The sequence below is a fragment of the Arachis stenosperma genome, chromosome 6, assembly GCF_014773155.1.
Source record: "Arachis stenosperma cultivar V10309 chromosome 6, arast.V10309.gnm1.PFL2, whole genome shotgun sequence".
Taxonomy (NCBI): domain Eukaryota; kingdom Viridiplantae; phylum Streptophyta; class Magnoliopsida; order Fabales; family Fabaceae; genus Arachis; species Arachis stenosperma.
In genome coordinates this window covers 11,571,984-11,596,405 of record NC_080382.1, presented here as the reverse complement: position 1 = coordinate 11,596,405, position 24,422 = coordinate 11,571,984, and the positions used below count along the sequence as shown (strand labels likewise).

The 24,422-nt window shown below is 33.3% G+C and overlaps 1 protein-coding gene across 1 annotated transcript; it reads left to right on the top strand.

Moving 5' to 3' along the window:
- The first annotated feature begins 2,203 nt into the window (after positions 1–2,203).
- On the top strand, positions 2,204–24,087 carry LOC130933657 (uncharacterized). The gene is made up of 12 exons (XM_057863281.1): positions 2,204–2,427; positions 8,888–8,948; positions 9,269–9,766; positions 10,075–10,179; positions 17,575–17,913; positions 18,509–18,690; positions 18,878–19,025; positions 19,588–19,766; positions 19,868–20,049; positions 22,878–23,018; positions 23,660–23,837; positions 23,973–24,087. The coding sequence occupies exons 1-12, from the start codon at positions 2,204–2,206 to the stop codon at positions 24,085–24,087; spliced, it is 2,352 nt and encodes a 783-aa protein (XP_057719264.1).
- Positions 24,088–24,422: the final 335 nt, after the last annotated feature.

Below are 24,422 nucleotides of genomic sequence, written 5' to 3'. Positions count from 1 at the left end.
TAAAAAACTAATCATACATAACAATGGAATCATAAGTAATAATTAATAATAAATAAAAGAATACTAAGATTACTAAATAAAATTATAGAATATTTTTTTGTTTGACATTGTAAAATTATTATTATAATTTTGTTCATTGTTTATTATTCTAATATGTTATAATATGTATTATTGTTCCTATTGAAAAATGATAAATTAAATAAAAAATTAGTTATAACAAATAATAATGCTAAGATTACTAATAAAATTTAGAATATTTTTTTGTTTGACATTGTAAAATTTATTATTATAATTTTTGTTCATTGTTTATTATTCTAATATGTTATAATATGTATTATTGTTCCTATTGAAAATGATAAATTAAATAAAAAATTAGTTATAACAAATAATAATGAAGACATAATTAGTTAAAAATTAGAATCTAAAATAGTAAAGAAAATAAAATTACCAAGAGTACTCATAAAAAGTAGTAAAATATATTATTTTATATCTTATTTTTAATTTAATAAATAAATATTAATTATTATTAAAAAATTGTAATAAAGTGAAATAAAATTTTATAAAAATATTATATAAAAATATACCAAAAAAAGTATAAAAAGGATTAAATATGTTAAAAAATATTATAATGTAATATTATATTTTTTTGGTAATTAACTAATTATCTATCTAAAAATAATTTTAAGTAATATTATCCAAACAATTTCATGTTATCAAAATCAATTTTACAAAATCACTTTTACTCAAACTCCAGTGTGGCCAACTCTAATGCAAACACACACATAAGCATTGTCATAAGTACCTTCTAAAAGTATATTGATAGAGATTGGGATTGGAACTTGGGAGATTAAAGTCAATATTACATATAGTGATTAGAGAGCAAAACTAAAATTATAATTGAGACATAAAATTGTAATAAGTTTAATATTTCGTAAAAATGAAGATACAACAATTAAAATTTTTGAGAAAAAAATTTGAAAGTTTAATAATAATTTTATAATAATTAAAAATATTTTAAGATGTATTCTCATTTTACATGTATATTTATTTTGAAGTAAATAAAATATTAAGTAAGATATAACTATATTTTATTGAGTTATCGTTTTCGTGTGTTGGGCACATTTCGAACACAATAATGACCGACACTCGTTCGATATGCGTATCTGTTGTATCCAACCGTGTGTTAATAAATTAAAAAAGAAAATCTTCTCCGGACACGTTTGAACACACCTAAATATCATCACGTGTCAGCGTGTCCAATCTTATTGTTAACATGTATTCTCAAAATAAGTTTAGATATAATATATATTATTTATTAAAACCAAAGTTATGATTGGGTCGATGTTACTGTTAATATATAATATTTATTCCCAAAACTTTTATGATTGGGTCGATGTTACTGTTTTAGGGGAGGAGCCGTTGGTTGATGCGGGTTTTACTACTCATCTTCGCACCCACCACCGGCTCTGTACTTCGGATGAGGATGATGCTAAGTATGAATTGCTTGTCCCTGGTTCAGAGGACCGAGTTTGTCATGGGAGATCCAACGGAACGGCTCCCCATTTTTTTATGTATGAGTGCATGATCACCCGTCTGGGCGTCTTTCTACCCTTTTCAGATTTTGAGGTGTCTGCTTTGCAGCATTGTGGGGTTGCCCCTACCCAACTTCACCCTAACTCTTGGGGTTTCTTGAAAATTTATCAATTTATTAGCCATGCTCTGGATTTCCCGACCTCTCTGAAAATCTTTTTCCATCTTTTTTATATGACCAAGCCTTTTACTGGGCTGAACAATAAACAACAATAGGTTTCCTTCCGAGCCATACAAAGTCGGAGGATTTTTACCCTTTTTGATGAATCTTTTCATGACTTTAAAAATTTTTTTTTCGAAGTGCAAGCTGTGGAGGGTCATCACCCCTTTTTTGTGGATGATAATTCTTCTCCTTGCTTTTCCTTATACTGGCTGGAGGCCTCCCCTTGTGAGAAATATGGTCTGGATGACCTGGATGAAGTAGAGGCTGCCGTTGTTGGGTTCCTCCGAGAAGTGTGGGGGAGGGCCCCACATTTGGATACTAAAAAGTATCTCCAAGGGTCTCTGGCCTTTATCCAATCACAGCTAGGTAGTTTTCTCTTGTCTGTTAGATTCCCGACTTGTTAATAATTCCGAGTGTTTGATTCTTTAGCTACTGTTTTCGTTTTCAGAAATGGCAAAGACAATTGCTCAAGAATCTTTCCAGAGGGTCCAGGAGGCTAAATCTAAGTCTCGCTCTCGGACTGGTGGTGCCAGGGTTATCTTCTCCTCCTCCTCCTCGGAACGTTGGGACTCTTTCCAATCCCATGGTGATCTTCTTCAGCTCCCTCTCAGCCGCCCCCCGACATCCGACCTTCCCCTGATCCCAAGAAGCGACCTTAGAGTCTGGTTCTTCTGGTGAGGTTAAGGCGGATGCTCTTGCGTTTGTCCGAAAGAATATATCTCATGCTCGTATAGGCATGGATGATATCTCTGTTCGGAGCCACCTTACCACTATGATCGAGGAGAGTCTCAAAGCGGCGGGGTCTGTGGCAATATATATTCATATGTAAAATGTAATATAACAAAATAAACCTAGTAAAAACAATTAGAAAAATATATATAAGGATGAACATATAAATATAGAAATAAAATTTTTTCTAACCAAGTTAATATTTTTTATCATATAAATTTTTTTAAAAATAGATATATTACTGAAATTAATACAAATTTAAAATAATAAAAGTCAGCTTATTACTGTATTTTAAATAATTTTTCTTTTTTAGTTAACAATTTATTAAAAATAAAAGAAATTACTTTTTTAAAGAATTAAATTTTGTTTTATCTTAGAGAAGATACCAATATAATAATTTAAACAATAAGGTAAAAATAAAAATTTTAATAAAATTATTTAATATTACAAATTTTAAATACAAATGCTATTTGTATTTAAATTTAAAAGATAAATAAATATATGCATAAAATATATAAAACAGATAAATTGGGAGTATTCATAAAATATAAATAATATTTTTGTCTTCTTTATTTATTTAAACATATATTTACATTATATCTTCAATATGTATACAATTTGTTTTTGTATTTAAAAATTTGAATGTTAACAATTTTTTATTTAGAATATCATTTTTATATTAATTTTTAAACTTATTTAGTGGTCTCTTCTTTAAAATTATACAAAAACTGATTTCTCATAAAAATAAATTTTTTATCATTAATTAAATAATAACGTACTAATAAATTGTAAAATAAAGAAATAAAAATAGTATAAGAAAGACTTGTACAAATATTGATTTTAATCATCTTAAATTTTTGTTATTAATTTTAACAATTTATATTTCTTTTAATTATTTATGTATGATAATAGATATATTTACTTGTCCAGAGTACAAATTTTAAAAATATATTTGTACATTCCTCATTTTGCAGCTCTTGGTTGTTTCCCTTTGTTCCCTTCAATTTTTTTGCCCTTCCACTGTGTATGGCCGTCACCCTTCCCCTTCCTTAAACTTGTTACAGTGTCGGTTACCCTAACTCTTCCGAAGTTCCAATACCTTCATCACATATTATTATTATTGTTATTATTATTATTATTGTTGAGACTAAGCCCACACAGGAATACAAAATTTTTCTTCAACGAAAAACACAGCTTCAAAAAAAAATTTTGGGCTTCAAATTAAATTGGCCCAAATACTTAACCACATTAATTAACATTATCTCCTACCTATTTATTAATCAGTTTGACACTTTAACGCCTGTTCTCTCTCTGCTTCCGTCAGATATGTCTTCTCTTGGGGAACATTAACACACGCGTCCAATATTCATTCATTCTACCTTGTTTCAGCATGAGAAGAAAATTCTTCAACTCTTCACCGTAGCACTCCCCTTAAATTAAAGGCTAATATATATATATATATATATATATATATATATATATATATATATTATATATATATAATATATATATATATATATAAGTAACAAGCTAAAGAAATTTATATATAATTTATTTAAATTTAAATAATATTTTATTTTTTAATAAATATTGTATTATAATTTTATATATTTATTTAATTATTACCGAGTTAAACAGTTCGACTACTGACCTATCGGTTGAACCACTAACCCAATGATCTAGTAATTTTATCGGATTAATTATTAGTTTGGTTTTGATAACTATAACTAAAAATAACAGTTAACAAAAGAATTATAATATACAATATATATGTTCATCTAGCATTTTTTATTGTGCTTATGTAATTTAAACTAGTAGCCAATAAGTCAAAATTATAAGAATTTTGCATGCTAATTTCACAAATTTTAAGCAAAATTAATTATTTTATTTTATAATTATATACTTTGTTAGGAAAGATTTTATTCTAGCACTTAAATAAAAAAAATTAACTATGATGCACGAACACAGGACACGACATGACACGAGACACGCTGACACACCATATTAAAAATCTTATGTGACATGGGATACGATATATATATAAAATATAAAGTATTTTTTAGATAAATTATAATGATATTTTGATATTTTATTGATATCAAAATATATATAAATTAATTTTTAACTATTTTTAATATGTTTTGTCAATTGTATAAAGTATTTAAATAATTTTGTTTTAATAAATAATAATATATAATGTTTTTAAACTCATTTCAAGAATACATATTAAAAATAAGGTTAGACACACTGACATGTGATAATATTTAGGTGTGTTCAAGTATGTTTGGAGAATATTTTTTTATTTTTTATTAATACATAGTTGGACACAACAGACACGTGTGTCGGATGAGTATCGATGAGTGTCGTGTTCGAAATGTGTCTGACACGAGAACATAGCAACTCAATGAAATATCTGTACTTCATAAATTTTTAAATAAAAAAAAAATATATTTACATTGACTTTAATTTAAAATTAAAAATTATTATTAAAAGATTTTCTATTTAACTCAAATTTTTATGCGTAGAACAGTAGAAGGAATTTATATAATTTTTATTTTTTTTGTCTTTGAAGGATTGTATTCATCCTTTTATTGGCAGCTACAAGATAAAAAGTAATAGTACATATAAAACATTGAAATTCCATAAACGTAGAACGTGCCCTTGCTTCCTCATTTTTCCTCCCCTTTTTCTCCCCTTTTGTACGTCTATTCTATTATTTTAGGATTTTAAATGGCACTACATAAAGTTTGCTACGTTATAAAGTAATAAGAATAACAGAAATTATAAGAATTTTGCATGCATTGAGGATTGTCCTTACCACCATGGTATGTCATTACCACTTCCTACAACACCACTATCTCAAATACAGCCACATACAGCCACACTCACACTCACTACTAGTACAATACATTCCCAAAAATTCCTCTATAAAATGTTTGATCCCTTTTGTTTTTTACTTATTTTCTGAGCTACTCTCTTTTTTATTTTTCTCATCACTGTGTTATAAAATGTTTTTTTCAAACTAAACCATAGAAATTATTTTGGTTTTCAATGCCACTAAGTAGGGGTGTGCATGGGCCGGGTAAAATCGGGTTTGATGTGACCCAGACCCGACCCGAAATATATACCGGACTTATTTGTTAGATCCGAACCCGGTCCTAAACCCGATGAAATCTATACACTTTTCGGGCCACGATTATACCGGGTAAAAACCGGGTGAAAACCGAGCCATTAACATTTCATTAGCTTGATACCTTCTAATAAGCTAGCATGTGAAAATATCCAAATTTCTAAGACTCCAACCATTATTTGACATGGTAAAATTCACTTAAAAAAATATAACAAGAACCAACTCTTCTCTAAAATTAAAGTATAACCATAATCAATACTAATATTATCTAATACACCAAATATTTAAATCAATACAAATAACATAATATTATGCATTAGTCTAAAATCTTATGCATTTTAAACATAAAACATTAACTTATAGTTTTAGAATAACTAATAATACAAAATATTAAGGTTTACAATACTTAAACTCCACATAAGAATCCATCATCCATCACTAATAACACAAAATATTAATTGTGTATGATGACCGGACCACCGGGCCGACTTCTGGTAACCCGAGCCATGGCTCGGACCCGACCCGAAATAATGACCGGGTCTATTTTTGAGACCCTTACCCGGTCCAAGACCCAATGAAATCACACCAAATTAGTCCCTAAAGTGTTTCGGGGCCGGGCCGGATCTTCGGACCGGGCCGGGCCATGCACACCCCTACCACTAAGCCAAACAATCTTCTATGTAAATTATAGGCTAATAATAAAATATATAATAACAAAGTTCACATGAAAATGCTTAAACCTACAACCATACACTAGTCCATATGTGTAAGATTAATTTTATTTATATGTAACTTTTTTTAGATTAAATCCATTAAATTAAAGGCTAATCATTTATATAAATTATATATATATATATATATATATATATATATATATATATATATATATATATATATATATCATATTAAAGTAATAAGCTAAAGAAATTTATATATAATTTATTTAAATTTAAATAATATTTTATTTTTAATAAATATTGTATTATAATTTTATATACTTATTTAATTATTACCGAGTTAAACGGTTCGACCACTGATCCATAGGTTGAACCACTAACCTAGTGACCCAATAACTTCACATTACCAATTCGGTTTTGATAACTATACCTAAAAATAACAGTTAATAAAAGAATCATAATATACAATATATATGTTCATCTAGCATTTTTTATTGTGCTTATGTAATTTAAACTAGTAGCCAGTAAGTCAAAATTTTAAGAATTTTGCTTGCTATTTTCACAAATTTTATGTAAAATTAATTATTTTATTTTATAATTATATACTTTTTTTAGGAAAGATTTTATTCTAGCACTTAAATAAAAAAATTAACTATGATGTACGAATAGACACGACATGACACGAGACACGCTGACACACCATATTAAAAATCTTATGTGACATGGGGATACGACATATATATAAAATATAAAGAATTTTTTAGATAAATTATAATGATATTTTGATATTTTATTGATATCAAAATATATATAAATTAATTTTTTAACTATTTTTAATATATTTTTTCAATTGTATAAAGTATTTAAATAAATTTGTTTTAATAAATAATAATATATAATATTTTTAAACTCATTTCAAGAATACATATTAAAAATAAGGCTGGAGATGCTGACATGTGATAATATTTAGTTGTGTTCAAGTATGTTTGGAGAATATTTTTTATTTTTTATTAATACATGATTGGACACGACAGACACGTGTGTCAGACGAGTATCAATGAGTGTCGTGTTCGAAATGTGTCTGACACGAGAACTCAGCAACTCAACGAAATGTCTGCTTCATAAATTTTTAAATAAAGAAAAAAATATTTACACGGACTTTTAATTTAAAATTAAAAATTATTATTAAAAGATTTTGTATTTAACTCAAATTTTTATGTGTAGAACAGTAGAAGGAATTTTTATAATTTTTATTTTATTTTTGTCTTTGAAGGATTGTATTCATCCTTTTATTGGCAGCTACAAGATAAAAAGTAATAGTACATATAAAACATTGGAATTTCATAAACGTAGAATGAGACCTTGTTTCTTCATTCCCCTCTCCCCTTTTTCTCTCCTTTTGTACGTCTTAGGATTTTAAATGGCACGACATAAAGTTTGTTATGTTATAAAGTAATAAGAATAACAAAAATTATAAGAATTTTGCATGCATTAAGGATTTTCCTTACCACCCCGGTGTTATCATTGTACAAAGAGTTTAGGAAAGAAAAAAAAAGAATTATTTAAAAAAAATTATTTTTGTTATTCATATTTCTCATTTTTTATTATAAAATTCTTACCAATATATAAACCAAGAGTACGCTAAGAGTATACTCGTTATGGAATAATATTCTAATAAATTACATTAATTTTTTTCTAATTCTCTTTGATATTTTTCTGATTTTGTTCTCTAATTATGATTTTCTAATACGTGGTACGTCATTACCACTTCCTACAATACCACCACTATCTCAAATACCGTCACACTCACACTCACTACTCGTACTCTTTTTTTTCTCATCACTGTCTTACTACATATTGAATAACGTGTTCTACTTATTTCCTCAGCTACTCTCTTTTTTATTTTTCTCATCACTGTGTTACTACATATTAAATACCGTGTTCCTCATTATATGTGTTCCTCGTTGTATCCTTACCACAAAGCAACGTTGTCGATTCTTCATGGCTGATAGAGACGTGAGTATTAAATACCTCTTTGATTTTCTTTTATTCTTCTCATGTTGGAGATACAAAAATGAATAATTTTATTAACGAGGAAATAATACTTTAATTTCATTATTCACTTACCATTCGAGTTAATATTTTAATTTGACCGTGGTGTTACCATGGTACAAAGAGTTTAGGAAAGAAAAGAAGAATTATTTAGAAAAGTATTATTTTTGTTATTCATATTTCTCATTTTTTATTACAAAGTTCTTACCAATATATAGACCAAGAGTACGCTAAGAGTACACTCGTTATAGAATAATATCCTAATAAATTATATTGATTTTTTTTAATTCTCTTTGATATTTTTCTGATTTTGTTCCCTAATTATGGTTTTCTAATATGTGGTACGTCATTACCACTTCCTACAACACCACCACTATCTCAAATACCGTCATACTCACACTCACTACTAGTACTCTTTTTTTCTCATCACTGTCTTACTACATATTGAATACCGTGTTCTACTTATTTCCTCAGCTACTCTCTTCTTTATTTTTCTCATCACTGTCTTACTACATATTGAATACCGTGTTCTACTTATTTCCTCAGCTACTCTCTTCTTTATTTTTCTCATCACTGTTACTACATATTGAATACCGTGTTCCTCATTGTATGTATTCCTCGTTGTATCCTTACTACAAAGCAACGTTGTCGATTCTTCATGGCTGATAGAGACGTGAGTATTAAATACCTCTTTGATTTTCTTTTATTCTTCTCATGTTGGAGATAATAAATGAATAATTTTATTCACGAAGAAATAATACTTTCATTATTCACTTACCATTCGAGTTTATATTTTAATTTGAAGTGCTTTCAAGCATACTTTGATTAAATTTTGCATATTGCACCAAATCTCCTTTAGCATTCCCTCTCAAATTGAAGAAAGATGACACGTCCAAAAAGAGACCGATATTTTTTACTTTATTGCAGGCGACAGAATCACCACCATCCCCCCACCACCAACCCTCACCACCACCCTGCACCCTCACTGCCACCACCACAAGCCATGGCATCTCCACCCCCACCGCCACACCCACCCTTCACCCCGATAGCCACCCCCACAACTCAAGGCACTGCCACCCCCACCACTCCGCAGTCCCAGTCCGCCACCACTCCATCTCTACCATACTACCACAAGCATCCACCCCAACCTACACCTACATCTCCCCAATCATCACTACCACTAAGCAATCTGGAGTTAGTGAAATTGCTAGAGGTAGTGAAATTGCTATACATGTGTCTGAAGGTGGTGGTGAACTTGTTCAACCTGAACAATCTAGAGGTGTTCAACCTGAACAAGCAGGAGGTGCTGAAGTTGCTATAGATGTGCCTGAAGGTGATGCTAATATTGGTCGTGAAGCTGTTCAACCTGAACAATCTGGAGATGGTGAAAATCCGATTATCTCACTTGCCCCGACTTCTCTACAGGTGTGTCTTCTGTTACAAACTTGGATAAGAAAAGGCAATTTGGTTAAAAGTTATTTTAATTATATACCTCTTTGATTTCCTTTTATTGTTCTCATATTAGAGATACAAAAATGAATAATTTTATTAACGAGGAAAGAATACTTTAATTATTCACTTACCATTCTAGTTCATATTTTAATTTGTAGTGCTTTCAAGCATACTTTGATTAAATTTTACATATTACACTAAATCTCCTTTAGCATTCCCTCTCAAATTGAAGAAAGATGACACATCCAAAAAAAATGACTGATATTTTTACTTTATTGCAGGCGGCAGAATCACCACCATCCCCCCACTACCAATCCTCACCGCCACCCTGCACCCTTACCGCCATCACCACAAGCCACGGCATCTCCACCCCCACCAACCCCATTGTAACGACCCGATTTTCGACAGGTCCAGATCACTGTCAATCATCAGGTGTTACTTTTCAGTAGCCCTATAAAACTCTAGACTCGATAATATTTACTACATATAAGCCTTTCGTACTATCGGAATCGCATATGTTAACTTATTTTTATCACATACTTATTATAACAAACCTATTAATAAAACCATGAACATATTTAGAGATATACAATATAAAATAAACACTAGACTAACAGCAAAATTAAATTTAGCAATAAGATCACAGAAAAGCTTTCATACAAATATACGTCTTAAGTTAGTTCCTACAAACTTGACAAACTTATATATATACATATATAAACAACTGACAACTTTTCAGATACCTGGTTCATATAGAAAACCCCTAATTTGGTACCCGGGCTAAAAGAAAAGAAAATATCAAGTCCTATCCCTCAAAAATGCTACAGAAGTGAGGGAAAGCAAAGTCTAATGAATGAATACCATCTATCGTACATTCTTTCTACCGTCGAGGCACAACTTTGCAACCATCAGCTCAAGACTAGTTTCGAGCATCTCCTGTAGGGTTTGACAACACGTGCTCCTCTGGTACCTCTCTGAATATAACTCCCATGGCGACGATCAAGTCTGGATCTTCCATCTGTGGGGAAGGGAAAAGGAAGGGGTGAGAACCTATATGGTTACCAGTAAGGCGACATCGTGAAAGCATATCTCTCTCATGAAACCTAGAGTTTTGGCTCTATCGTAATAACTCGCTTACTAAGCCTCTTGGCTACTTCCGTATCGTGGGCTCTGACATAACTCTTTCTTGGCATCTTTTTTTGGGATGAATGCCGTTCTCACATTATTCTCTATGACTATTACTCCTAACTCTATTATCTTATTCTAAACTTTGAGAAAGTTACATCATAATCTTAAAATACAGACAAGAATAAGAAAATAGAGAATTAACAAGAAGCAGATGGCACATCGTAGACAGAATGAATAGTAAACAATCAAAATCAAATGTGCAAACAATTTATGATGCATGCCTGTGCCTAGTGCAGGCCATGAGCTCATGCGTCGGTTGTCTACCCGCAACCTGACGTTACTCGGAGTGAACCCCGAATATGGTCCCTTTACTATGTCAATTAGACACCTTGGCATCACGGTTACCCATGTCAATTAAGCCTCATTATAATAATATTTTAATATGTATCACAGTAAAGAATGGTGTTATCAATTAGGCGAACATTTCCGCATTAGCAATCTCAGGCTATCAGTTAGACGGACACTTTCGCATTAGCAATTTGGCATAAAGGCCTATTCAACATACAATATGCTATCAGTTAGGCAGACATTCGCGCATTAGCAATCTTAGGGTATCAGTCAGGCGGGCACTTCTGCATTAGCAGTTTGGCACAAAGGCCTAGTCAAACAAATAGCATTCAACTATCCTTTTCATTCATTGTTTCTTATTTCCTTTCTTTTCATCATGCCCCCGCATCACCTTATAAATATACATACCTCCGCATCACCACATAACTAAGCATACCTCCACATCACCATATTACTAAGCATACCTCCGCATCACCCTTTTAACTTTAACCTTCCTAGGGGTAACTTGCATTCTTATTCATTTTTTAGCCTGTTTAGCCTAATACCTTTTTGGTGACCGGTTTTCTATCTAACGATTAATATCACAAACGGGCTCAGATTCATGCAAACTTTATGTCCACATGTTTGTATTGAACTCAAGTTTCTAAAGAACTAAGAATCATATATTTTTGGGCAGTATATCTTCAGATATTAAGGAAAAACCGAGATGTTATCCTAGGTTTGTTGGAGCAGCACCTTGCTGTCTTGTTGTGTGGTTTTTAGATTGTGAGAGTTTACGCACGGACTATCTCTCGTATCAAAGTAACTCTAGAGATCCTAACCTTTAGTTTGAATTAGATTTTATTTTATTTGGATCAGAATTGAATTTTATACAAGGTTTTAAAATTCTGCTACTGCACTTGTAAAGATCCAGAAAAACAGCAAGCAGCAGTGTTTTTATAAAATCCATAATAATTTCAATTCTAATCCGTTGCTTCTAAATTTTGGTGAGATTGTAGTCAATATCCCTAAATTTCAGAATCCACAAGTTTCAGGATCATATAAATTCATTTGGGTAATTAATTTTCAATTGGAAGTGGTGCCCTGTTTTTATAAATCAGTGCAGAATTTTCAGCAAACAACCCATCTTCCAAATGACTTATTTAAGCCTACAAAATAGATATGGACATGAAAATTGTTCTCACGCAAAATAAAATGATAAATATTTAAAACTATTTTGAAATCAAGTCAAAATTTCATTTAAATCAAAAGTTATAGCGTCTGGAAGTTGGTACTGCAGAACTAGAAAACCAAAAAAATCTGCAGCAACAACTAAACTTTAAAAATTCATATCTTCCAAACCGCTTGGCCAAATTTCCTGAAATTTTTATGGCATATTCAAGACATACAGAAGTTTTATAAAAAAATAATTTCATTTAAAAATTAGGTCTGGACTGCTCCCAGAAAATCTTTCGTTCTGCTGCCAATTATGCAGATTTTGCAGAAATTCTGCACAATGTATTTTCAACAACCTCTCATACCAAATCTTATATTCAAGCCTAGAATTTATCTAAAACTATAGTTTTACCTTTCCTTTAACTAAATAAAGTTGATAGTATGGTCATCCTAGCTCTAAGAGGTTATACTCATTAATTTACCCCTTTTTACAAACACACATTCATAACTCAAATTCACCTTTCTGCATTTTTATCAAGCATAACAATTTATATAACCTAACCATCATTCAAACACATACTAGAGCCTTATTTAGCATCAATCAAGCATATAACAGTTTATCTATTCTCATAATAGGTACAGCCACAGGAATAGTAATCTAATTGTCCTAACCCTTACCTCTTTTGAAGTTCAAAAATCTATTTCTGCTTCTTCCTTGAATTAAAAATCCTAGCCACACAAAATTGAAGTTTTGATCATTCCTCCCTTCTTCCTCAGCTCCGTTTTATTCTTTTCTTTCTTCTATTTGTGCGTGTCTATGATGACCCAGATGAAGCAAGCACTCATATAAGTAGCAGAAGAAGTGGAGGAACTCATCCTGTCTCTCCTTCTTTCTGTCTTGGTTCTGCTCTCTCTCTCTCCCTCCCTCTCTTTGCTGCCTTCTATTTCTTGCGTTGAAAAAGGGAGACACAGTAGAAGCAGTGGGCGTATAAATATGAGAAAAAGAAGTGGGGTGAGGTGGTGAAGAGAGTTACGTGGTTCTTCCTCCAAAGAACACCTAACCAAAGCCCATTATCATATCAGGAAACCAAGAGGTGTAACCTTGGTTGGGAGGAGGCTTCTCTCTGTTTTGGTTATCAGAGGAAGAATAAAGAAGATTAGGGCTTTAATCATGGTTAGGTTCCTGATAATGTATATGCTTATGGTTCGGTTGAACCGAAAAAAATGGTTTAATGTGTGTTGGTTCATATTTGACTAATCTTAATGATATATTTATACTTCTCTTTAATTAATTCATCAAATGAATAATTAAAGATATGGTGTTTATGATATTTGATAGAAAAATGTGGTGAAAGAAAAAGAAAATTGTGGCTTAATAATGGAGAAAAAATCGGTTTGATTATGAGAATAACTCTGTGAGAATCGGGGTGTTATATCCCACCCACTTTACAAAAAGTTTCACCCTCGAAACTTCGAGTGTTTCTTAAGGGTTATAAAACCACAAAAGATCCTATCTTAACCATCTCAACAACTATCTTACGCAAGGAAATGTTTGATCCTAAAGGTGTTCATAAACGAAATCGATGGAAACTCTCCACATTCGTACCTCGTGTCACCGTGCTTGCACTGCGCATCACTCACATCGGGTCATCTTGGATTCATCGTTACCATTTTTGTACTATTCATATCCCAATGTTTAACAATCAACCGTACTTCTAAGTACAGTAGCTGCATGCCACACAAATATGGTCGTTGGCGTTTTAAAATTTTATGATGGTGGTCTATCTAATAATCACAGGTGTTGCGAGAAATCCTATATCGATAGATTCATCCACTCACAATCATTCCGGTATAATTCATTCCAAACAATCAACATCAAGGTGATCGGCCTTAACATATCAGGTCAAGTATGAATAATTTCTGAACAAGCGCTCGCAGACGATCATGTTGAATGCATCAATAAAGATACCATAATAGCATGAGAAAACAAAAAGCAGAGTATGCGACGAAGCATAGTCAGTCCATTCCTAGGCTTTATTAGGAACGAACTGCTCTGATACCAAGTTGTAACGACCCGATTTTCGACAGGTCCGGATCACTGTCAATCATCAGGTGATACTTTCCAGTAGCCCTATAAAACTCTAGACTCGATAATATTTACTACATATAAGCCTTTCGTACTATCGGAATCGCATATGTTAACTTATTTTTATCACATACTTGTTATAACAAACCTATTAATAAAACCATGAACATATTTAGAGATATACAATATAAAATAAATACTAGACTAACAGCAAAATTAAATTTAGCAATAAGATCACAGAAAAGCTTTCATACAAATATACGTCTTAAGTTAGTTCCTACAAACTTGACATACTTATATATATACATATATAAACAACTGACAACTTTCCAGATACCTGGTTCATATAGAAAACCCCTAAGTTGGTACCCGGGCTAAAAGAAAAGAAAATATCAAGTCCTATCCATCAAAAATGCTACAGAAGTGAGGGAAAGCAAAGTCTAAGGAATGAATACCATCTATGGTACATTCTTTCTACCGTCGAGGCACAACTTTGCAACCATCAGCTCAAGACTAGTTTCGAGCATCTCCTGTAGGGTCTGACAACACGTGCTCCTCTGGTACCTCTCTGAATATAACTCCCATGGCGGCGATCAAGTCTGGATCTTCCATCTGTGGGGAAGGGAAAAGGAAGGGGTGAGAACCTATATGGTTCCCAGTAAGGCGACATCGTGAAAGCATATCTCTCTCGTGAAACCTAGAGTTTTGGCTATATCGTAATAACTCGCTTACTAAGCCTCTTGGCTACTTCCGTATCGTGGGCTCTGACATAAATCTTTCTTGGCATCTTTCTTTGGGATGAATGCCGTTCTCACATTATTCTCTATGACTATTACTCCTAACTCTATTATGTTATTCTAAAATTTGAGAAAGTTACATCATAATCTTAAAATACAGACAAGAATAAGAAAATAGAGAATTAACAAGAAGCAGATGGCACATCGTAGAAAGAATGAATAGTAAACAATCAAAATCAAATGTGCAAACAATTTATGATGCATGCATGTTCCTAGTGCAGGCCATGAGCTCATGCGTCGGTTGTCTACCCGCAACCTGACGTTACTCGGAGTGAACCCCGAATATGGTCCCTTTACTATGTCAATTAGACACCTTGGCATCACGGTTACCCATGTCAATTAGGCTTCATTATAATAATATTTTAATGTGTATCACAGTAAGGAACAGTGCTATCAATTAGGCGAACATTTCCGCATTAGCAATCTCAAGCTATCAGTTAGGCGGACACTTTCGCATTAGCAATTTGGCATAAAGGCCTATTCAACATACAATATGCTATCAGTTAGGCAGACATTCGCGCATTAGCAGTCTTAGGGTATCAGTTAGGCGGACACTTCTGCATTAGCAGTTTGGCACAAAGGCCTAGTCAAACAAATAGCATTCAACTATCCTTTTCATTCATTGTTTATTATTTCCTTTCTTTTCATCATGCCCCCGCATCACCTTATAAATATACATACCTCCGCATCACCACATAACTAAGCATACCTCCACATCACCATATTACTAAGCATACCTCCGCATCACCCTTTTAACTTTAACCTTCCTAGGGGTAACTTGCATTCTTATTCATTTCTTAGCCTGTTTAGCCTAATACCTTTTTGGTGACTGATTTTCTATCTAACGATTAATATCACAAACGGACTCAGATTCATGCAAACTTTATGTCCACATGTTTGTATTGAACTCAAGTTTCTAAAGAACTAAGAATCATATTTTTTTGGATAGTATATCTTCAGATATTAAGGAAAAACTGAGACTGTTATCCTAGGTTTGTTGGAGCAGCACCTTGCTGTCTTGTTGTGTGGTTTTTAGGTTGTGAGAGTTTACGCACGGACTATCTCTCGTATCAAAGTAACTCTAGAGATCCTAACCTTTAGTTTGAATTAGATTTTATTTCATTTGGATCAGAATTGAATTTTATACAAGGTTTTAAAATTCTGCTACTGCACTTGTAAAGATCCAGAAAAATAGCAAGCAGCAGTATTTTTATAAAATCCATAATAATTTCAATTCTAATCCGTTGCTTCTAAATTTTGGTGAGATTGTAGTCAATATCCCTAAATTTCAGAATCCACAAGTTTCAGGATCATATAAATTCATTTGGGTAATTAATTTTCAATTGAAAGTGGTGCCCTGTTTTCATAAATCAGTGCAGAATTTTCAGCAAACAACCCATCTTTCAAATGACTTATTTAAGCCTACAAAATAAATATGGACATGAAACTTGTTCTCACGCAAAATACACTGATAAATATTTAAAAATTAGGTCTGGACAGCTCCCAGAAAAGCTTTTGTTCTGTTGCCAATTATGCAGATTTTGCAAAAATTCTGCACAATGTATTTTCAACAACCTCTCATACCAAATCTTATATTCAAGCCTAGAATTTATCTAAAACTATAGTTTTACCTTTCTTTTAACTAAATAAAGTTGATAGCATGGTCATCCTAGCTCTAAGAGGTTATACTCACTAATTTATCCCTTTTTACAAACACACATTCATAACTCAAATTCACCTTTCTGCATTTTTATCAAGCATAACAATTTATATAACCTAACCATCATTCAAACACATACTAGAGCCTCATTTAGCATCAATCAAGCATATAACAGTTTATCTATTCTCATAACAGGTACAGCCACATGAATAGTAATCTAATTGTCCTAACCCTTACCTCTTTTGAAGTTCAAAAATCTATTTCTGCTTCTTCCTTGAATTAAAAATCCTAGCCACACAAAATTGAAGTTTCGATCACTCCTCCCTTCTTCCTCAGCTCCGTTTCATTCTTTTCTTTCTTCTATTTGTGCATGTCTGTGATGACCCAGATGAAGCAAGCACTCATATAAGTAGCAGAAGAAGTGGAGGAACTCATCCTGTCTCTCCTTCTTTCTGTCTTGGTTCTGCTCTCTCTCTCCCTCCCTCTCTTTGCTGCCTTCTGTTTCTTGCGTTGAAAAAGGGAGACCCAGTAGAATGGTGGGCGTATAAATAGAAGAAAAATAAATGGGGTGAGGTGGTGAAGAGAGTTACGTGGTTTCTCTCTGCAGCCCCAGTCTGCCAGCACCCCTATCTCTACCACACTACCACAAGTTTCCATCCCAACCTACACCTACACCTCCACCTCCCCAATCATCACTACCACTAAGCAATCTGGAGTTAGTGAAATTGCTGGAGGTAGTGAAATTACTATACATGTGTCTGAAGCTGGTGGTGAACCTGTTCAACCTGAACAATCTAGAGGTGTTCAACCTGAACAAGCTGGAGGTGCTGAAGTTGCTATATATGTGTTTGAAGGTGATGCTAATATTGGCCGTAAAGCTGTTCAACCTGAACAATCTGGAGGTGGTGAAAATCCGATTATCTCGCTTGCTCCGACTTCTCTACAAGTGTGTCTTCTGTTACAAACTTGGATAAGAAAAGGCACTTTGGTTAAAAGTTATTTTAATTATATACCTCTTTGATTTTCTTTTATTGTTCTCATGTTGGAGATACAAAAATGAATAATTTTATTAACGAGAAAATAATACTTTAATTATTCACTTACCATTCTAGTTCATATTTTAATTTGTAGTACTTTCAAGTATACTTTGATTAAATTTTACATATTGCACCAAATCTCCTTTAGCATTTTCTCTCAAATAGCTTGGTTTTTCCGGCTAAAAAACTATTTAATTAATATTTATTTATTTATAATATATAATTAATTTTTAATTAATAAAATAAAAAATACATGTATAATTATTAAAAAAATGTTAATATCAAAATGGTGTTAATATCAAGATATAATTATTGTATGTGTAGAATTTTTTGGTCACTATACAATTATGTTTTTTTTTTGTCAAGCAATTATGCTTGATTATATTTCTGTGTGTATAATTTTTCTCCCAATCAATTAAAAAGTCAAACAAAACAAAAGCTCGTTAATTGAAGAAAGATATCACGTCTAAAAAAAATGACCGATATTTTCTAATTTATTGCAAGTGGCAGAATTACCACCACCCCCCACCACCAACCCTCACCGCCACCCCGCACCCTCACTGCCACCACCACAAACCACGGCATCTCCACCCCCTCCACTCCCTCTCCCACCACCACAACCACCCTTTACCCCACAGCCACCCCACAACTCACGGCACCGCCACCCCTACCACTCCGCAGTCCCAGTCCGCCACCACCCCCATCTCTACCACACTACCACAAGCATGAAGCATCTACCCCAACCTACACCTACTCCTCCCCAATCATCACTACCACTAAGCAATCTGGAGGTAGTGAAATTGCTAGAGGTAGTGAAAATGCTATACATGTGTCTGAAGGTGGTGGTAAACCTGTTCAACCTGAATAATCTAGAGGTGTTCAACCTGAACAAGTTGGAGGTGCTGAAGTTGCTATAGATGTGTCTGAAGGTGATGCTAATATTGGTCGTGAAGCTGTTCTACCTAAACAATCTGGAGGTGGTAAAAATCCGATTGTCTCGCTTGCCCCGACTTCTCTACAGGTGTGTCTTCTGTTACAAACTTGGATAAGAAAAGGCACTTTGGTTAAAAGTTATTTTAATTATATACCTCTTTGATTTTCTTTTATTGTTCTCTTGTTGGAGATACAAAAATAAATAATTTTATTAACGAGAAAATAATACTTTAATTATTCACTTACCATTCTAGTTCATATTTTAATTTGTAGTGTTTTCAAGCATACTTTGATTAAATTTTACATATTGCACCAAATCTCCTTTAGCATTCCATCTCAAATTGCTTGGTTTCTCGGGCTAAAAAATTATTTAATTAATATTTATATATTTATAATATATAAATTAATTTTTAATTAATAAAATAAAAAATATATGTTTAATTATTAAAAGAAAATGTTAATATCAAAATGATGTTAATATCAAAATATAATTATTTTTTGTCAAGCAATTATGCTTGATTACATTTCTGTGTGTATAATTTTTGTCCTAATCAATTAAAAAGCCCAACAAAACAAAAGACCGTTAATTGAAGAAAGATGATACGTCCAAAAAAAATGACTGATATTTTCAACTTTATTACAAGCGGCAGAATTACCACCATCACCCCACCACCAACCCTCACCGCCACCCCGCACCTTCACCCCCACCACCACAAGCCACGGCATCTCCACCCCAACCACTCCCACCCCCACCGCCACACCCACCCTTTACACCCACTGCTATTCCCACAACTCATGGCACCGCCACCGCCACCACTCCGCAGCCCCAGTCTGCCACCACTCCATCTCTACCACACTACCACAAGCATCCACCCTAACCTACACCAACACCTCCCCAATCATCACTACCACTAAATAATCTGGAGGTAGTGAAATTGCTGGAGGTAGTGAAAATACTATACATGTGTCTGAAGGTGGTGGTGAACCTGTTCAATCTGAACAATCTAGAGGTGTTCAATCTAAACAAGTTGGAGGTGCTGAAGTTGCTATAGATGTGTCTCAAGGTGATGCTAATATTAGTCGTGAAGATGTTCAACCTGAACAATCTGGAGGTGCTAAAAATCCGATTATCTCACTTGCCCCGACTTCTCTACACGTGTGTCTTCTGTTACAAACTTGGATAAGAAAAGGTACTTTGGTTAAAAGTTATTTTAATTATATACTTCTTTGATTTTCTTTTATTGTTCTCATATTGGAGACACAAAAATGAATAATTTTATTAACGAGGAAATAATACTTTAATTATTCACTTACCATTCAAGTTCATATTTTAATTTGGGGCCTGCTACACATACAAGTAAAAAGGCCGTACAAGTTTTACAAGTTATCAGCCCAAACTTCATTAACACGCGCATTAACTCATTTTGAATGGAGCGTAACTACACGCGCCCCACTCAACGGTTCTCTTCGTCTTCTTCTTCTTCTTCTTCTCTTCTTCCTTCTTCTTCCTCTTCCTCTTCCTCTTCCCTTCTTCTTCTCTTCGTTTTTTTTTTTCGATTTCATGGTTTCTGAAATTTTTCTTATTCTTCTTGCTGCACGTTCTTCTTCCTCTTACTCTTCTTCTTCTCCTTTTCTTTCGTTTCTGCACGTTCTTCTTCCTCGTTTTCCCTCTTTTCTTCTTCTTCTTCATTTACTCTTTTCTCTCTGTTTTCTCGTTTTTTATTAATTAAACTCTCTCTGGTGTATTCAAAATGTCTGATCTACAGGTACTAATATGAAGTGGTGATCCAGATTGGAACCCATATATGACGGTCTGCATAGAGATCTGCATAATACACCCAAACACAGACTATAATACACCCGATAACAAATTAAATTTACACCCCTGCTGCAGATTTTAACCCAACACTACCTGAAAGCCACTTGTTGTCCACAAGACCAAAATTAATTAAACTCTCTCTGGTGTATTCAAAATGTCTGATTTACAGGTACTATAATGAAGTGGTGATCCAGATAGATTGGAACCCATATATGACGGTCTGCATAGACATCTGCATAATACACCCAAACACAGACTATAAATACACCCGATAAAAAAAATTAAATTTACACCCCTGCTGCAGATTTTAACCCAACACTACCTGAAAGCCACTTGTTGTCCACAAGACCAAAATTAATTAAACTCTCTCTGGTGTATTCAAAATGTCTGATTTACAGGTACTATATGAAGTGGTGATCTAGATAGATTGGAACCCATATATGACGGTCTGCATAGACATCTGCATAATACACCCAAACACAGACTATAAATACACCCGATAACAAATTAAATTTACACCCCTGCTGCAGATTTTAACCCAACACTACCTGAAAGTCACTTGTTGTCCACAAGACCAAAATTAATTAAACTCTTTCTGGTGTATTCAAAATGTCTGATTTACAGGCACTATAATATGAAGTGGTGATCCAGATAGATTGGAACCCAAATATGACGGTCTGCATAGAGATCTGCATAATACACCCAAACACAGACTATAATACACCCGATAACAAATTAAATTTACACCCCTGCTGCAGATTTTAACCCAACACTACATGAAAGCCACTTGTTGTCCACAAGACCAAAGTTTAGCAGAAAATCATTCCAATTCCTATCAAATGAGTCTTTGCTATGAGAGTTTCATTTTCCCTCTCTGCTACATGTAATCAATTGATTCTTAATCTCATTTTCCTTTCTATTTGTGCTCCGAACTCTTGTAGAAAAACCTGCAACCTTGGTATAGTTCTGTAAAACTTTCGAGCATCTTCAAGGGTGGTAAAGGTCATTCCAACCTTCGGAACAACTGGTCATCAACACAGAGAGGTTGCAGAATACACTATGTCAAAAACTATAAATACACCATGTCAAAACGAAGCTGGAGTTACAGAGAGAAAAACTAACGTCAATGACGAAGAACAAACCAATGAGAAAGGAGAGGAAAAGAACGATCGAAAAATCAGGGGAAGACGCGCGAGAAGAAGAACGATGAAATTTGAAAAGAAAGAAAACAAAGAAGGAAACAAATCTTTTAAATTTGGTAGTTATACAAACGCGGGATCTTTGTATGGCGCGTGTAAGTGACGTAGGAGTTGCAGCGTGTTTTAGCGGATTAGGTGTTAATGAACTTGTAATAGTTACAAGCCCTAATCGCTTGTATACTAAGCTTTTTCAAGCCTACTTTGATTAAATTTTATATATTGCCCCAAATCTCCTTTAGCATTCCTTTCAAATTGCTTGGTTTCTCCGGCTAAAAAACTATTTAATTAATATTTATATATTTATAATATATAAATTAATTTTTAATTAATAAAATAAAGTATACATGTATAATTATTAAAAGAAAATGTTAATATCAAAATGATGTTAATATCAAAATATAATTATTGTATGTGTAGAATTTTTTGGTCAGTATAGAATTATATTTTTTTTGTCAAGCAGTTATGCTTGATCACATTTCTGTGTGCATAATTTTTGTCCCAATCAATTAAATAGCCCAACAAAATAAATGCCCGTTAATTGAAGAAAGATGACACGTCTAAAAAAATGACTGATATTTTCAACTTTATTACAAGCGGCAGAATTACCATTATCCTCTACCACTAACCCTCACCGCCACCCCGCATTCTCACTGCCACCACCACAAGCCACGACATGTCCACCCCCACCATTCCCACCCCACCGCCACACCCACCCTTTACCCCCACAGCCAACCCCACAACTCACGGCACTACCACCCCCACCACTCCACAGTCCCAGTCCGCCACCACCCCATCTCTACCTCACTACCACAAGCATCCACCCCAACCTGCACCTACACCTCCCCAATCATCACTACCACTAAGCAATCTGGAGTTAGTGAAATTGCTGGAGGTAGTAAAATTGCTATACATGTATCTGAAGATGGTGGTGAACCTGTTCAACCTAAACAATATAGAGGTGTTCAATCTGAACAAACTAGAGGTGCTGAAGTTGCTATAGATGTGTCTGAAGGTGATGCTAATATTGGTCGTGAAACTGTTCAACCTGAACAATCTAGAGGTGGTAAAAATCTGATTATCTCGCTTGCTCTGACTTCTCTACAGGAGTGTCTTCTGTTACAAACTTGGATAAGAAAAGGCACTTTGGTTAAAAGTTATTTTAGTTATATACCTCTTTGATTTTCTTTTATTGTTCTCATGTAGGGGATACAAAAATGAATAATTTTATTAACGAGGAAATAATACTTTAATTAATCACTTTCCATTCTAGTTTATATTTTAATTTGTAGTACTTTCAAGCATACTTTGATTAAATTTTAAATATTGCACCAAATCTCCTTTAGTATTTCCTCTCAAAATATTTAGTTTCTCCTGCTAAAAAACTATTTAATTAATATTTATATATTTATAATATATAAATTAATTTTTAATTAATAAAATAAAAAATACCTGTATAATTATTAAAAGAAAATGTTAATATCAAAATGATGTTAATATCAAAATATAATTATTGTATGTGTAGAATTTTTTTGTCAGTATACAATTATGCTTTTTTTGTCAAGCATTACATTTCTGTGTGCATAATTTTTGTCCCAATCAATTAAAAAACCGAACAAAATAAAAGCCTGTTAATTGAAGAAAGATGAAGAAAGATGAAACGTCCAAAAAAAAGACTGATATTTTCTACTTTATTGCAAGCGGCAGAATTACCACCATCCCCAAGCACCAACCCTCATCGCCACCCCACACCCTCACCGCCACCACCACAAGCCACGGCATCTCCACCCCCACCACTCCCACCCTCACCGCCACACCCACCCTTTACACCCACTGCCACTCCCACAACTCACGGCACCGCCACCCCCACCACTCCGCAGCCCCAGTCCGCCACCACCCCCATCTCTACCATATTACCACAAGCATCCACCCCAACCTACACTAACACCTCCCCAATCATCACTACCACTAAGTAATCTGGAGGTAGTAAAAATGCTATACATGTGTCTGAATGTGGTAGTGAATCTGTTCAATCTGAACAATCTAGAGGTGTTCAATCTGAACAAGCTGGAGGTGCTGAAGTTGCTATAGAAGGTGATGCTAATATTGGTCGTGAAACTGTTCAACCTGAATAATCTGGAGGTGGTGAAAATCTGATTATCTCGCTTGTCCCGACTTCTCTACAGGAGTGTCTTCTGTTACAAACTTGGATAAGAAAAGGCACTTTGGTTAAAAGTTATTTTAATTATATACCTCTTTGATTTTCTTTTATTGTTCTCATGTTGGAGATACAAAAATGAATAATTTTATTAACAAGAAAATAATACTTTAATTATTCACTTACCATTCTAGTTTTAATTTCTAGTGTTTTCAAGCATACTTTGATTAAATTTTACATATTGCACCAAATCTACTTTAGCATTTCCTCTCAAATTGGTTGGTTTTTCCGGCTAAAAAACTATTTGATTAA